Here is a 16,955-nt window from a genome sequence, read left to right as displayed (position 1 = left end):
TATTGTCACACCACGTAACAAAATCCGTCTTAAAGGAGACATTTTAAAAAACATCCATTTAAAAAAAATCCTTTTTACTGTAATTTAAGAACTTCCAAGTTGCTCTACCATTTATTTAACAATCTTCATCTTCAACAAAGCCACCATTTTCCTTAATGACTTAATAGCCTTACAGTTTTTCATCTATCTAAACTGCCATTTTCCTCCATATGTAGAGAGAATTTTTCATTAAGATGATACTTTTTACAAAACGACACAGACAGTAAAAAGATCAGTGGTTGCCAGGGGTTGAGGAGCATGGGATGGGGAAGATGAACAGGCAGAGCACAGAGAATTTTGGGAAAATACTCTGTATGACACTATAGTGACAGGTACACGTCATTATACATTCGTCCGAACTCATAGAACGTCCACCACCAAGAGTGAATCCTAATGTAAACTACAGAGTTTGGGTGATTATCATGTGTCAGTGTAGGCTCATCAGTTGTCACAAATGTACCACTCTGGTGGGAGATACAGGTAATGGGGAGGCTGTGCCTATATGGGAACCAGAGGCTATATGGGAAATCTGTACCTTCCTCTTAATTTTGCTGTGAACCTAAAACTGCTCTAAAAAAATAAAGTGTTTAAAATTAAAAAAAAAAAAAGATTTCAAACCAAAACCTATTCAAATCGACGTAGATCCAATTTATTACACAGAGCTAATGAAGGTACTGAGCTGGTTTATTGGATACCACTAGACAATGTTCCAACGAATTAACATAGTTATCAAAGACTTACATACTGTTCCCATGTCCCCTTTATGACTTCCATCACCATGCTACTCTATGCTTCATCTCTCCTAACTCAATCCCTTCCAAAACTTTCTACTCTGCCCTCTTATAAGCCCCTTCCATAACAGCAAACTTCTTTATATTCTCAAACTATCAATGAATTCTTCTGCCATCAACTTCCTTGTCTACTGTCTACCTATACTCCCCTGACAAAACTACTGCCTGCTTTTTTTTCTATTACTATCTATTTTTAGCTGTGTTGGGTCTTCGTTGCTGTGCAGGCTTTCTCTAGTTGTGGTGAGTGGAGGCTACTCTTCATTGCGGTGCGTGGGCTTCTCATTGCTGTGGATTCTCTTGCTGCGGAACACGGGCTCTAGGCGTGCGGGCTGCAGTAGTTGCAGCACGCAGGCTCAGTAGTTGAGGCACGTGGGCTCTAGGGCACACAGGCTTCAGTAGTTGCAGCATGCAGGCTCAGTAATTGCGGCACTTGGGCTCTAGGGCGTGCAGGTTTTGCAGCATGCAGGCTCAGCAGTTGCGGCACGCAGGCTCTAGGGCACACGGGGTTCAGTAGTTGCAGCATGCAGGCTCAGTAGTTGTGGCACTCAGGCTTGGTTGCCCCACGGCATGTGGGATCTTCCCAGACCAGGGATCGAACCCGTGTCCCCTGCATTGGCAGGTGGATTCTTAACCACCATGCCACCAGGTAAGTCCAACCACTGCCTGCTTTTGATTGTGGCTAAATCCTAGGTGCTGAATTCTGCTAGACATAATCACACACGTTTATAAGCTTGTATCACCTATAAATTATGATGTCTAATATCACCTTGGCCCCCAAGATTATATATTCTTTTTCAACTCAATCTAACCTTTGTTGCTCTCCATAAATCTTCAAATGCTTCATTCTGTCACTCACTATCAGCAAATTATCTCACCCTAACATATCAAGAAAGAGAAATATCAATGATATTTCACTGAACCCTCAGCCATCAAACAAATGAACTTACTGTACCTAAACATCTGTTCTCCATCCTTCCTCTCCTTCTCTCTCCACGAATCCCTCCATCTTGGCTCTAGATTGCATCTGAAACCAAGCAGAGCCCTGCCACTGCCCTGTTCCAAGTACAAAGGCCCCTCCACACCCCCTAGCTCTTGTTTACAGAAGAGCTGAAGTCTCCCAAGCTTCCCTGAGTCACAGAAGAGCAGGCTCAAGAAGTCAATGATTAGGACAATAGAGGCACAGAATCCTTCAGTGTCTGATGCACATTCCTGAGTTGTTTTACAGATACTGTAACTGCCACCAGAGGGAAAACGCTAACTGCATGATGAACAGACTGCAGCCATGACATAAGCTGCTCCACCTTGAGCAGTACTGAATGTATGGCTAGCACAATTCCAAGAACTGGCCTTAAGACAGTGGGATTAACACTATTGCTCATCATAATCTGTATCTTTGTGGGCATCAAAATAATTGTGGCTTTTTCTCCCCATATATGTAAGCAGGCAACTAAAATTGTCAGCAAAGAGATGCTACAGACCCATGTCGACATCTTCCACTCTAAGAATATGGCACCCTGTGTCAGCATGAAGAAGTTATAGAAGATGGACCTTCGCCCATAATCCCACAGAAATGGAATGATGTCTGACAGCGGTGATTTGTAAGCAAATTTTTTTTTTTTTTTTAACATCTTTATTGGGATATAATTGCTTTACAATGGTGTGTTAGTTTCTGCTTTATAACAAAGTGAATCAGTCATACATAAACATATGTTCCCATATGTCTTCCCTGTTGCGTCTCCCTCCCTCCCACCCTCCCCATCCCACCCCTCCAGGCTGTCACAAAGCACCGAGCCAATATCCCTGTGCCATGCGGCTGCTTCCCACTAGCTATCTACCTTACTGCGTTTGTTAGTGTGTATATGCCCATGACTCTCTCTCGCCCTGTCACAGCTCACCCTTCCCCCTCCCCATAACCTCAAGTCCGTTCTCTAAGAGGTCTGCGTCTTTATTCCTGCTTTACCCCTAGGTTCTTCATGACATTTTTTTCTTAAATTCCATATATATGTGTTAGCATACGGTATTTGTCTTTTTCTTTCTGACTTACTTCACTCTGTATGACAGACTCTAGGTCTATCCACCTCATTACAAATAGCTCAATTTCGTTTCTTTTTATGGCTGAGTAATATTCCATTGTATATATGTGCCACATCTTCTTTATCCATTCATCTGATGACGGGCACTTAGGTTGTTTCCATCTCCGGGCTATTGTAAATAGAGCTGCAATGAACATTTTGGTACATGACTCTTTTTGAATTTTGGTTTTCTCAGGGTATATGCCCAGTAGTGGGATTGCTGGGTCATATGGTAGTTCTATTTGTAGTTTTTTAAGGAACCTCCATACTGTTCTCCATAGTGGCTGAACCAATTCACATTCCCACCAGCAGTGCAAGAGTGTTCCCTTTTCTCCACACCCTCTCCAGCATTTATTGTTTCTAGATTTTTTGATGATGGCCATTCTGACTGGTGTGAGATGATATCTCATTGTAGTTTTGATTTGCATTTCTCTAATGATTAATGATGTTGAGCATTCTTTCATGTGTTTGTTGGCAGTCTGTATATCTTCTTTGGAGAAATGTCTATTTAGGTCTTCTGCCCATTTTTGGATTGGGTTGTTTGTTTTCTTGTTATTGAGCTGCATGAGCTGCTTGTAAATTTTGGAGATTAATCCTTTGTCGGTTGCTTCATTTGCAAATATTTTCTCCCATTCTGAGGGTTGTCTTTTGGTAAGCAAATTTTTGCAGGCAGTTTGTTGCAGGAAGTAGCTCTCTGCAGGAGGCCACTTTTGTCCTGTCACTTTAGCAAGGCTATATTTTAACTAACCTCCGGCCCAAGCACACCTTTCAAATCTTTTTGATCACACACTCCTTTGCCTAACCTGTTGATTCTTTCCATAGATCAAAGAAGTAGAATTGAAGAATGAGTAATTAACAGATGACCGGATCTCTTCCCCAGCTCCCCCTTCAGTAATCTCGCAATCAAACTGTGTGAACAAAATAGCACCTAAAGAAAGATCACACCGCTCAATGCTCTGTGGTGACCTAAATGAGAAGGAAATCCAAAAAAAGAGGGGATATACGTATGCGTATAGCTGATTCACTTTGCTGTACAGTATAAACTAACACAATATTGTAAAGGAACCATACACCAATAAAAATTTTAAAAAAGAAAGATCATTTTTTGGATCTTTCCAAAAAACGGAGAGGAGTCGACAAGCCTGCACACAATGGGAGATGGCTACAAATCTGACCCCCTATCTCAATGAGTAACTGAGATTATTTCCCCTCTTTCCTTTTAAAAACTTTCATGGCCAACCAGAATCTTCGGAATTGGTTGTGGGACAGGAGTCCGCGTTCTCCCCAGATTGCCGGCTCTCTGATTAATGTGACCTTTCCGTTCTTAATCAGCACTTGTCACACAAGTGCTGACTTTTCGAGCAGTGAGCAGCCAAACCTGAGTTCAGTGACACTTCTACTAACTGGAAAAACCGTACTAAAGATCATAATAGAACAGTGTCATTTATCACATCAACTTCAGTAAACTAATTGAATTACCACCAATTTATTCATCAGTAAAGCCACGCACCCCCTTCTAGTCATAAAACTCTATGATATAGTAAGAGAAAGAAAGGAAGATTGGGACAAAAAAGTACAAGAGACAAAAATGGAGTAGGCAGGATATTCTGAATGTCTTGGATTTTTCTTAAGTAGGTTACTGAATATTTTATACATGAGCTAGAAAGAAAGCTTTGAAACAGATATTTTATAAAAAGGCATTACATTAAGTAATTATCTGAATACTATGAAAGCTGTAAGAAGGCATATACAATTGAAGCTAAAAACTCTGGCTACATGTAACAAAATGCTATTCTCAAAAGAGACCTAATAGAGGAAAATGTTCTTTCATCATGAGCAAGATTCCAAGCTCTTGTAAGATTGAAACAATTAGTAATTCAGAGAATACTATTTTATTAATAGGTTAAGTTTCCCTAGATCTTGATATTGTTTTTTTCCAGTTTAAAATAAAATAATTACTTTTTCATTTAATCCTTGAAAGTTCCATGCTAAGAATGAATAATCATGAGTAGCTGAACAAAACAGTTTTACTTTTTTTTATGGCTGCAATTGAATTACAGGTAACTTGTCAATTATTAATTAATACCCTCTGATCAAAGATCTTGGAATTTAAGGTGGTAATTTTTGTATATGACCAAATGCAATAGAGTACAGCATACTTTCTATGCTGCTTTCTATTTCAGAAAGAAATTAAAGCAGTTAATTCACATGGAAAATGCGCCCTAAGATTTTGCATATATATATATCTAAAGAGTTCTTTTTTCTGCCCTTACCCACTTTCCTCAAACATCCATGAAAGTAAACCAATGATATGTAATTTTCTCTCTAGCATACCTATGATGTGGCTATTTTTGCTAATCCTTTCCAGAATACTCAGAATCATTTAACTCAGTAATGTACTGTGTTTCTATAAATGTTAAAAATTCAGATTTGAGAAATTAAAGATTTGTTTACTTACGGAATATACAACAGGAAATTTTAAAAACTCAAACAGAAAAACAGGACTTCTACACAGGGAAACCACTGATTAAGTCCAATGTCTGACTACTTACAAAATGAGTCATTCAGTTGTGTAAAAGGCTACAAATACGTGGAGAACCCCAAGAAAGACATATATTAAAATAAACCAACATACTAAAAAGGTGGTGATTTTTCAAGTAAATATGACAACCCCATTAAAATGCAACACACGGTTTTCTGCAAAAAGAAAACCTAAGATGAAATGTATGCTTTATATAAAATATTTACATATACAATGCACAGAACCTACTAAGGTTAGTAACCTTTACGGCTTTGAAGAACTAGATATTTACATATCTTTCTTCTGCATGTGCGTGCGTGTATGTGTGTTTTGTATATATTTTTAACAGTTGACAGCTGTTTTAGAGCATACAGAGATGCCAAGCTGAATGAGGGTCTTGATTACTTCAAGATTAGCTATCTAAAGTTTCTATTCATTTTAAGTGTTGTTAGTTGGAAGAGTCATTAGTCACTTCCTTGTCTTATAGAACATCAGCATACATTTACATTGTTAATGAACATTTGGGGTAAATGAATTAATGGCACTTTTAAACATCAATTCAGTCCTAATAACTTTGTATGTCATAGAAATGTTGGCTAGGATATAAACGAAAAGCCTTTTCAGTAAAGGTAACTCCTCATTCCTACAAACAATAAAGGATAAAATTAATTTAAAATGTTTTTTAACCGGTTTAAAAAAAAAGAACCTCAATATTTAATGAACTAGTCCAGAGAAAAATAGGCACTTAAGGAAAAAACAAAACAACAACAACAAAAACCTATGTTCTAAAATAAGCATATAAACCAGAACATTTTGGTGAAAATATTTCATATACTGATAACACAAAAATATATTCACTTTTAAAATATCCACTTATCAAAGCGCTTGCAGAATAATTTGACTTATTTCATTATGAGTACTTCTTATAGGTATGACATTTAAGAAAAAACATCACTAGGGAGGATTATATCATTCTTACCACTGAAACTCTTTAAATGCTGAAATTAGACATAAATAATTTTTTCATATTATCAAAACCTTAAACAGCAGTTTAAATAAAAACAAATATAAAAATAAAATCACGAAAATAAGTTGCATGCTATTTTCATTAAAAACAACAAGGGTATTTGTATGATGTGGAAGGTATTATAGATGCACTAAAAACATAAACACACTCCATAAACTCAATAGCATGTATACTACAGAAATAACTACTTAAGGTATCAATTTCTTTTTTAATTCCCCAAACAAGAGTTAATGGCAGACCTTTATTTACATCAATACAGAAAAAAAATCATATTTGAAGTATGTAAAATATATGACTAATTATAATTTCTTAAAATAGATCTTATAATCCTGATACATGTATTGAATGAAAAATTACAAATAGTTACTTGAGTCAATGAATCAACTTTAGCAAATATTTAGTGAATTAGTTGAAATAAGGAAAAGGCGTCAAGAATGCTCACAAACTCATTGTTTCCTTCTAAGATACTATGTTATCACTAATACTGAGAAAATAATACAAAGCTCTGATACATATACATTTAATACATTTTTATAGGGCAGACCCCGAATACAGTTGATGTTTTAACAACTTCACTACACAGAGCTTTAAAAGTAAAACACAAATCCCAATTATTAAAAAAAAAAACAAAAAGAATAATCAGGCAAGTGCTTTATCCTGTAATAATCTCAACTTGCTGAAGGAAAAAAAAAAATCCCTGCAAAAAATCAACACCAAGAGCTTAGACTTCTTTAAAAGATGTTTGAGAAAAGGCCATTTTGCATTTCAACATTCTTATACTAAAGCAATAAACTGTTTAAGTTTATGATTTTTTTAGAAAAGAATCACAGTGCATTAAACACTTAGCTATAGCTAATGCGTCTGTCTATTATTGAAAGTTGACGTTTTGTGGAATCCATCAGTGTCAGAGCGCTCCATATCTATCCAGGGAAATGTTCTTAAAGCTCTCCCGCTCAGCCTCTCTAGAGAATGACACACAAGGCAGGCAGAGCTAGCTGGAGACCCTCTGCCATGTTTCCCAGTAACCTCAAAATTATCTGCATACAAAACTCACCTCCAGGCTTGTGTGAGTAACTCAACAAGGGGTCAATGCCCACTTCTTGTTCTTCTGGCTGCAGAGGATGTCTAGTTTCAGATAAGGAATGATACATTGTGAGAACTGGACAATGTCACCAAGAGTGACCACCTGGGAGATGAAAAATATGGAGAAAAATGATAAATTTTTTTCTGCAATGACTGGGAATAAATGCAAAATGGAAAATGACTAAATGAGCATGACAAACATTAACAAATTTTCCACAGGCTCCAGGGACTGTTACTACACATTGGTAGGCATATATGTAAAAGAAGTGAAAAAGTGGCACAAGATTTTCATTTCAACAATTTCTTCCCAAATCTGAACTTCACTGGTAACCTCTACCTCAACATTCAGTTACATTTATTTTCAGTAAACTTCTACACAAAAAGCTGAATTGTAAGTTAAATCACTGTCACATTTATAATATCCTTCATTTTACTGCCAAAATAATACACATTTACTATAGGAACTTTCAAAATATAGAAAATATAGCTAACTGAAATCATTTGTAATTATATTAGCTAAAAACACCACTGTTAACATTTCAGTTTATTCTATGTATTCTTTCTGGGCATTTAAAATACATATAGTTTAATGTGATCCACCATGCTAAGTATACCGATTATATAAATTATCATGAGTATTTTCCTTCCCATAAAAAAGTCTGTATTATCACTTCTAATGGATCCCTGGTATTCTTTATATAGCTATAACAATTGATGTAACCAATTCCTTATTAGCAAACAATTAGGATGCTTTTAGTTCCCCAACACTATGAATAGCCTCACAATGGATATCTTCCAGTAATATCTCTGTGCTGTATCCATGATTATTTCCTTAGGATAAAATCCTATAAGCATAATTGCTGGACCAAAATATTTATTTTTAAAAAATAAGATTTTAAGATAAGTTTTGCCAAATTATGCTCTAGAAAGATTTGTATATAATAGAACAATTCATTTCCCCTGGACCCTCATCAACAGTGGGAAGCAGTAATTCCTTTGTCATATGCTACATATATTTTTCTCAGAGTGTGTCTGTCTTCAAATTACATATAGTTTTTGTGGAGATAGTAACTTCTTCATTTTTATGTAGCCAAATATATCTGTATCTTCTTTATGGATTCTGCCTCTGGTATTACACTTCCAAAGGCAAGATTATATAAATAACCACCTGTGTCTTCTCATTTTTTGAAGGTTTTCCTCCTCAATTCTCATTTCTATAAATAATTCTAATATTTTTTTAGAAATTAAATTGTTTTTGAACTTCCAAGCTACACTAACTACTTATAATATTTTTATGTCTATAAAGTACAAATGAGAATTTGTACTTCCCAAATCAGAATCTTCCAAATAATAGACTGAGTTTGCTACTTTTCATCCAAAATAATGTAAGTAACATAATCTTTTAAATTTTAAGAGCAGGGGGGACAGGAAGAGGAAATGTGTAATGCTAAATTGGAAAAGCAAGTCCAACCAAAATGGGTATGTAATTTTAAAGGATATAGTCTCCACTTATGGAGGAAAATACCAGAGAAGCCCATGAACACACAAATCCTTGACCAGTCTTTTCCTATCACAAAATGCTCCTTTATCCTGTTTACTTAATTTCTAAAACTCTCATTTCATAAAAGCACTCTTGAACACTTTCTCATTTTTATCAGAACCCTCCAACTCTCACCCACCCTCACTCTTAGATCAGATGTTAACATCCTTTCCCCCTCAGCTTATGGTTAAAACAAAAGAAGCAGAGGGTTAGGCTAAATCAACACTTGGGAAAGCAGAACTTTTGCTGCCAACAGAGTAAGAATTTCTAAAGCCATAAATCCTAAATCCATAAAGCTAAACCATTGTCAGTTCTTGTTTCTTATGTGTACAAATCAATTAACATATATGGAGCACTAACTATACAGAAGGAACTCTGGGGAATATAATCTAGTAGAGCAGCAGTCCCCAACCTTCTTGGCACCAGGGACTGGTTTTGTGGAAGACAATTTTTCCACAGAACAGGGGGGTGGGGGTGGGGGGGTGGGTTAGGGGGGATGGTGTTGGGATGATTCAAGCACATTACATTTATTGTGCGCTTTATTTCTGTTATTATTACATTGTAATATATAATGAAATAATTATACAACTCACCATAATGCAGAATCAGTGGGGGCCCTGAGCTTGTCTTCACTTACCACTCACTGATAGGGTTTTGATACGAGTCTACAAGCAACTGATTTATTATGGTCTCTATGCAGTCAAACCTCTCTGCTAATGATAATCTGTATTTGCAGCCGCTCTCCAGCGCTAGCATCACTGTCTCAGCTCTACCTCTGATCACCAGGCATTAGATTCTCATAAGGAATGTGCAACCTAGATCCCTTGCACGTGCAGTTCACAGTAAGGTTCCCGCTCCTATGAGAATCTAACGCTGCCACTGATCTGACAGGAGGTGGAGATCAGGTGGTAATGTGAGTGATGGGGAGCGGCTGTAAATACAGATGAAGCTTCGCTCACTTGTCTGCTGCTCACCTCCTGCCGTGCAGCCCAGTTGCTAACAGGCCACGGACTGCTGCTTGTCCATGGCCTGGGGGTTGGGGGCCCCTCTGGTAGAGGAGAGCAAAATGTAGATAAGCAATTATATTATAAAATAGAATCTGATACATTCTGCTGATCAAATGAATGAGCAGGTTAAAAAATAAAATCCTCTACTATGGAGAAGAAAGGCTCACCAAATGCCAACACCTAATGGGGTCAGGCAAAAAGCATTATTAATTACAGTTAACATCTATTAAGTAGTGAATATATGACAAAAACTACTCTAAACACTTCACATATACTCAACATTTCATCCTCCCAACAACTCAATGACGTATCTTCACCATCATTTTCATTTTACCAAAGAGAAAACTGAGGTACAGAGAGATGAAGCAATTTGCTTACAGTCGCACAACTAGGAAGTGTTGAACAGCCAGACTGTGAACACATCCTATCTGGCTCCAAAGCTCACCCTCTACTCAGTACTACACGTGGCTCCTGTTAAGTCAATGAGACAGACAAGAGAGGCATAAAACAAGGCGGTCTAAGAGGACCGGGTCTGTGAATTATTGGAACATCCATTTCTCTGCTTCAACATTTTCAAGAAAAACTGGAAATCCAGAATTTTATGTGAAATCTCTTTACTTGCAAGTGTTGGCAAATAATAAAAAAAGAAAGAAAGAAAGAAAGAAACTGTGTGGAACTGATTAAACACATGTCAAAACTGTATTTGACCATGGACAACTATTTTAATGTAAAATTCATATTCTCTATACACTTTGTCATACTCCTTAAAAATACAAGGGTAAACATTTGAAATGAGTATTGCAAGTTAACTGCCAGACTTCCTTAAAATTTCTTTAATATCCTATACTATGTTTTCATATCATTTCTCATTTTTATAGTATATACTTCTGTTAGACTTCATATACCTAAAATATATAAATAAGGAGATGTTATATATTTTAAACTCTATGAGAAATGGACAAACAACAAGGAAACTGATATCAAAGTGTATTTCAAAAAGGAACATCAGAAGAAAAAAAACCCCCTCTATGGCTAAAATAAAATACAACATGACGATGTTCAAGTATTCACTCAAGATACTCAAAGAGACTTAAGGTCTTTTAAACTCCTTAGAGAAAGTTAACTTCAAGTCATTCACTGATTTTAGCTTTAATAATAATTCTTTAGAAATTGAGATGTCTGTGGTAACACCCAATAAACAGAATACAAAGTTTACCAAACATACCAGTCTACAACCATTCTAGAGAATCAGGCATCTACTATATGCTAATTAATCATGCCTATAGGTTGAAACTGAGTCACTGAAATGCTTTTATTGTCAAGTAAAGCAAACCTGCTGAATAGTAATGAGTTATTTTCAAGAAATACGTTGAAGAAAAAGTTGGGACAATATCCTTAATTTTCTTTTAATCATAGATTTAAATAACAATCTAGTTCAGAAGTAACTTATTAAGTAGGCGCTGTTTTGTTTTTTGTTGTTTTAAATACAAAGGGCTATTTTTGCTTTTTAGAAAATAAAAGAATATTTAACTTTGTTGGTTACTGCTACTGTGATTACCTTATAAAATCACAATACAACTTTGCTTTCAAATATGAAGTAATTTTTCCAATTTGTGTTCTGTGACTATAACAACAACCAAAAATAAAGCAGAATAGCAAAGGTTTTTAAACAAATGTATCTATATTTGTTTTAATCACTATTTTGAATAAATTTTGTATCTATGAATATCAGACTATAAGAAAATATTTAATAAAAATTCAAATACTTAAGGGAATTTTTTGTGGTCTGAAGATTTTAAGATAACCCCTATAAAAGTCAAAATGGTATAAACATTTTGAAACTCACAGTGGACCACTGCATCTTATGTTTGTATACTTGCTATGCCTTAATCTTCTCTACACAGAAGCTAGACATATATGTAGAAAAATATATATAATGACCAAAAATATGTATCTTAGTAAATGACTACTCAAATCCATAATGGATGGAGTTCAGTTTTCTTAAATAATGCCAAGTTGTCTCTAGAATTTCTCTGACTCACAAAAATGGTAAAGAATTTTAAAAAATAAAAGCAATCTTATTTTTTCTAATTCAGAAAGCACAGCAATATACCTTCTAAGACCTGAGAAAGGAGATATCCCTTCTTTGCTACGCTTACTATAAATAACAAAGTTCCTACTGCACATGAACTCAACATTCACAAAACTCAAAACTGGTTGTGCAGCGTGGTTTTACTGCCATCCTGGTCACAGGAACTGACACATTAGGCTGAAAGTGCCATTTAAAATCCCAGACTAATCTTAGGACAGTTGTAGTGGCTTCACATATCTAGTTCTTGCAGTATTAAATCTTAAGATAAAAGTGATCTGTCTGAAAGAAGGGAAGTCTTGTGAAAATAGTATTTAATGAAAGGGTAGGAGTTCAGCACTAAAGCTTGGAAGATAGTCTTAAAGTATGTTAACTAAATTTCAGAATAATCTATTTTCCATGTAAACTGAAGCAACACAAGCAGTCTGTAAGTGAAAATTTCAAATTATTAGCATGATACAGACAAAACAAAAGGTTAGCTGAATAAAATTTCTCACTTTTAAAATGGCATCATATAAACAAAACCTCTAGAAAAATAGTTTATTCTCTCTGACTCTGAAGTTCTACGTATTTCAGCTTATATTCATTCTATCACTGTTTCTATTACATAGGCATAGAATTAGCATTCTGAATTGTGTCTTCTAAAGACATCCGTATTCAGAAAAGCTCATATAAGCATACTCCATTCATTTATATTCTTGCCTGATGGTAAACTTAGAAGTCAAACACTGAAGTTACAGAGTAATATTACTTTACATGAAGATATCTCTTGTAAGAAAAGCATATCAAAGAGCTTAAATGAACTATTTTCAGAGCACAATTACAAAAGGGCGAGAGCATACAGCATGAATGACTGTTACAGGTAGTATGCATTCACCATGATGGGTATGTAACCTAAAATATGACATCTTGCCTACAAAAGCAAGAAACTGATAGAAGCTAGATTTTTTGTAATTAAGAGAGTAATGGACCATTACCTGTAGAATTGGCAAAAAACAAAAACTTTTATTTAGAAATATTGGTAGCTAGAGGTAAATTTGATGGTCAGGAATAATGATGTTTTAAAGTCTTAAGTTACAAGGGGGAGAAGGAGGTAGAAAAGGAGCAAGGAAGAAAGAAAAAGAAATGAGAAAGAAAACAAAGACAAAGGATGAAGTTCCATTTTTAAATTCTGTCAATCTTGAATGCAAGAGTGCTACACTGGACTTTAAATAAGTTAATTAAGTATTAAAATCAATCATCTGAAAGTCTTAATATTTAATATTGGTTAGATTGTCTATCAAAGTAGTTTTATTATTTATTTACTCTAAACCTTTCCAGAATACTTCATCTGACAACAGGGGGTCTGTTTCTCACAAGATAAATGCATTTACAATGCCAAATAAATTATATATAAAAGCGTTTATCTTAATACACGTCATTCAATATTAAAAATCACCCATTGGTAAAATCCTGAAACCCTAATGCATTTTTACCAACCACACAATTGTATTATTCAAGTGCTGTCTATTAAATACCTCAGTGTAGGTATAGGACTACAATGAGGGTCTACACACTGAGAACAATGATCAAAAGAAAATTAACACAGATTTAATCCTTATAATTAACAGGCTATTAGAACAAGAATTTTAGGGTAAACAATCCACTATAAATATACCAGATTCACAAACGATACACACAATCAGAAACATGTAGAAGATACGAAAGGTTCACAGGTGGTCTTAAATATTTTATATTACAAAATAGGAATATGTTTGGCCTTTCAATATCCAAATGCTATAAAGTAATAGAACGTGGCAGTTGTGACCATATACACAAGAGGAAATTGAGCATTATAAAGAGCTAAAGTGGCCTGACAAAAAGCTCTCCAGCATGTATGCTCACGTGGTTTCAGAGTTCTCTTGAATATATGCTCACAAAGCAAAGACTGAGAAAGCAGCTCAGCCTAGTAACCAAGCGTTTCATTTATTATAGCCTTCCATTGCTACTGCCGTATTTTATATGTATAGACACCACCTCTAGCCTTTACGCTATTCGGTCAGCTTTTCATAAAATCAAGAGAACTACAACAATTAGGAGTTCAGGAAGAATGAGCAAAAAAGAAAATAAAAAGAGAAAACAGTCACAGTAACTTGGTCAATTACGTTAAACTGATGATGATGTTAAAAACAAGGAAAAGAAATAAATGGCTACTCTTCACATAAGCATCACATCAAATCAAACATTTTGGTCAAAAAACAAACAAAAAACATCCCCTTGGGGGCTTCCCTGGTGGCGCAGTGGTTGAGAGTCCGCCTGCCGATGCAGGGGACACGGGTTCGTGTCCCGGTCCGGGAAGATCCCACATGCCACGGAGCAGTCTAGGCCCGTGAGCCATGGCCGCTGAGCCTGCGCGTCCGGCGCCTGTGCTCCGCCACGGGAGAGGCCACGACAGTGAGAGGTCCGTGTACCGAAAAAAAAAAAATCCCCTTGGTGCAAGCCTGGGGAGGCCTGAGTTGTATCCAGAAGCCTATGAGCAACTGTGAGGAGACTCGTCTGAAAGTCCGTGGGGATCTTATATTTATCCCTTGGCTATTAGTAAGTGGTAGGGCTGCGAAACCCAAAGAAACGTTACTTAAAACAGTACTTTTAATTAAACAATAATAATAGCAAAAACATAGCATTTATTGGGAAGCAGGCACTGTTTAGGCACTTTTACATTTCAACCTTACAAATTCCTCTGTGTGGCAGACACTCTTCATTATCCCCTTTTATGATTAGGCAACCACAGAGAAGTTAGAGAACTTAGAGTCACAGAGCTGTTAGTGGCAAAACCACCTCAGGATTTATAGGATGAAAAGTTTTCTTTATTGTTACGTTAAATATAATGCACAGGCAGACGTTGGAGATACTGCGGGTTCGGTTCCAGACCACCGCAATAAAGCAAGTATCGCAATAGAGTCACTGGAATATTTTGGTTTCCTGGTGAATTGGAAAGTTATGTTTATGCTATACTGCATTCTATTATGTGTGCAATAGCATGTCTAAAAAATGTACATACCTTAATTAAAAATATTTTATTGCTAAAATATGTTAATTATCAGCTGACAACGCAGGGTTGCCACAAACCCTCAAATTTGTTAAAAAAACACCACGATCTGCAAAACACAATAAAACGAGGTATGTAAGGCAAAGCATTGTAGCTTGTAAGGCAAAGCATTCTAGCTTACTTTTCTCCCATACAAGCTTTGCAAAATCTAGGATTAAAAGTTCAATAGGCCCTTTATATTTACAGGGTATATGTGCCCTCCCAAATCACCATCTGAGAATAAATGCGTATCTAGAGAGAAAAGAAAATAACAAGTAAGCTATGGATGCAGACAGAGTTTATATATGCCTCAGCAAAATTATAATTTATGAGTAAGCCACATGACCTTTGGAGTCACTATCAAACAGCCAAAACTGTGAATTACTTAAATCCCGCAATGCTATGATTCATATTACACCAATCACTGCAGTTCCAAGTAGCATCACTGAGGGGAGGCCAGCTGCTCAGAAGCATCACCTGATCCTCTCTAGCCAAAGTAGCCTACACAAAAACATCTATACTTTCCTCCCTCCGCAGTTTTATTCATACCTCTTCCCCTCCTGATGAGGCCTTTCCCATTCACTTTTCTAAATCCCAGACATAATTTGAACACCTATCTTTTCCTCTGTGGACCAATGCCAGAAGTCATTTCTCCCTGCTCCTCCATAGCAGCATTTCCCTCATGTGATGGACCACAGGAGCCTGCCTGCAGGACAATATTAAGCAATAAATGCTAGTAGTTAGAATATGAAGAACTACGTTTGTTCTAAATACATTTTGGTCAATAGCATTAGTACAGATTTTTCTTACAGAGAGAAGGTATGTAATTGAAGACTTCAGTAGAAAGTAAAATATATATATATATTTTTTTTTTCGGTACACGGGCCTCTCACTGTTGTGGCCTCTCCCGCTGCGGAGCACAGGCTCCGGACGCGCAGGCTCAGCAGCCACGGCTCACGGGCCCAGCCGCTCCGCGGCACGTGGGATCCTCCGGGACCGGGGCACGAACCCGCGTCCCCTGCATCGGCAGGCGGACTCTCAACCACTGCGCCACCAGGGAAGCCCAGTAAAAAATTTTTATTCAAGTTTTTGCTTCCCCTCTGTAGTGTGACCACTCCTAACCCCCTAATTGTTGATTCATCTCTCACTGACACTCTGGCAATACCTCCCCCTAACTGGTCTCCCAGCTTACATTCTTCCTTGCTGCTGTCAACAGTGTTGATTGCCTTTCCGACAAAATTCAAATTTTGTTCCGGTCCAAGTGCTCCTGGAGAGATACCCAGGCGGGTAGTTATAACTGGTCTAAGCCAATCATGATGGTCCCATTTCCTGTGTCAGATTGGTTGGGATGAGCCATTCTATGTGAATGGAAGTTGCCCAAAGGCTTCTAGAGGTTTTTCTCTCAGTTACAAAGACTCTTAATAGCAGTGGATTAACCAACCTAGATTTACCCTACCTCTAGCCATCTTGCTATAAGCAGTAACAGAATCCTTACTGTATAACCCAACTGAGATTTCCTGTTACTGCCAGATTTCACAGCCTAGCATACCCACCTCCTACAGTCCATTACCACACAACATCCAATGCGACTTTTTTCCACTGTAAACTGTTTCCCAACGTACTTAGCATAAAATCCAAACTCTTGTTAAGAGGCCCTGGATCCAGACCCACGCCTAACCCTCTGACCCCACTCTCCCCTCGGTCAGGATGCTCTGGCCA

The 16,955-nt window shown here is 36.8% G+C and overlaps 1 protein-coding gene across 8 annotated transcripts in view; it reads right to left on the bottom strand.

Annotated features, from left to right (window-relative positions):
- The window catches only part of TBC1D5 (TBC1 domain family member 5), a 548,696-nt gene that overhangs the window by 336,614 nt on the left and 195,127 nt on the right, over nucleotides 1-16,955 (bottom strand). For all 8 annotated transcript variants that reach the window (XM_049710184.1, XM_049710183.1, XM_049710187.1 and 5 more), the window contains one exon: nucleotides 7,505-7,636. In XM_049710184.1, coding sequence (XP_049566141.1) covers nucleotides 7,505-7,601 — 97 coding nt within the window. In that variant the 5' untranslated portion in view covers nucleotides 7,602-7,636. The remainder of the gene's footprint in view (nucleotides 1-7,504; nucleotides 7,637-16,955) is intronic.

Source organism: Orcinus orca, chromosome 5 (genome assembly GCF_937001465.1).
Source record: "Orcinus orca chromosome 5, mOrcOrc1.1, whole genome shotgun sequence".
Classification (NCBI taxonomy): Eukaryota; Metazoa; Chordata; class Mammalia; order Artiodactyla; family Delphinidae; genus Orcinus; species Orcinus orca.
Note: the sequence above shows the minus strand (reverse complement) of the source record. Positions and strands in the feature narration are given on the sequence as shown.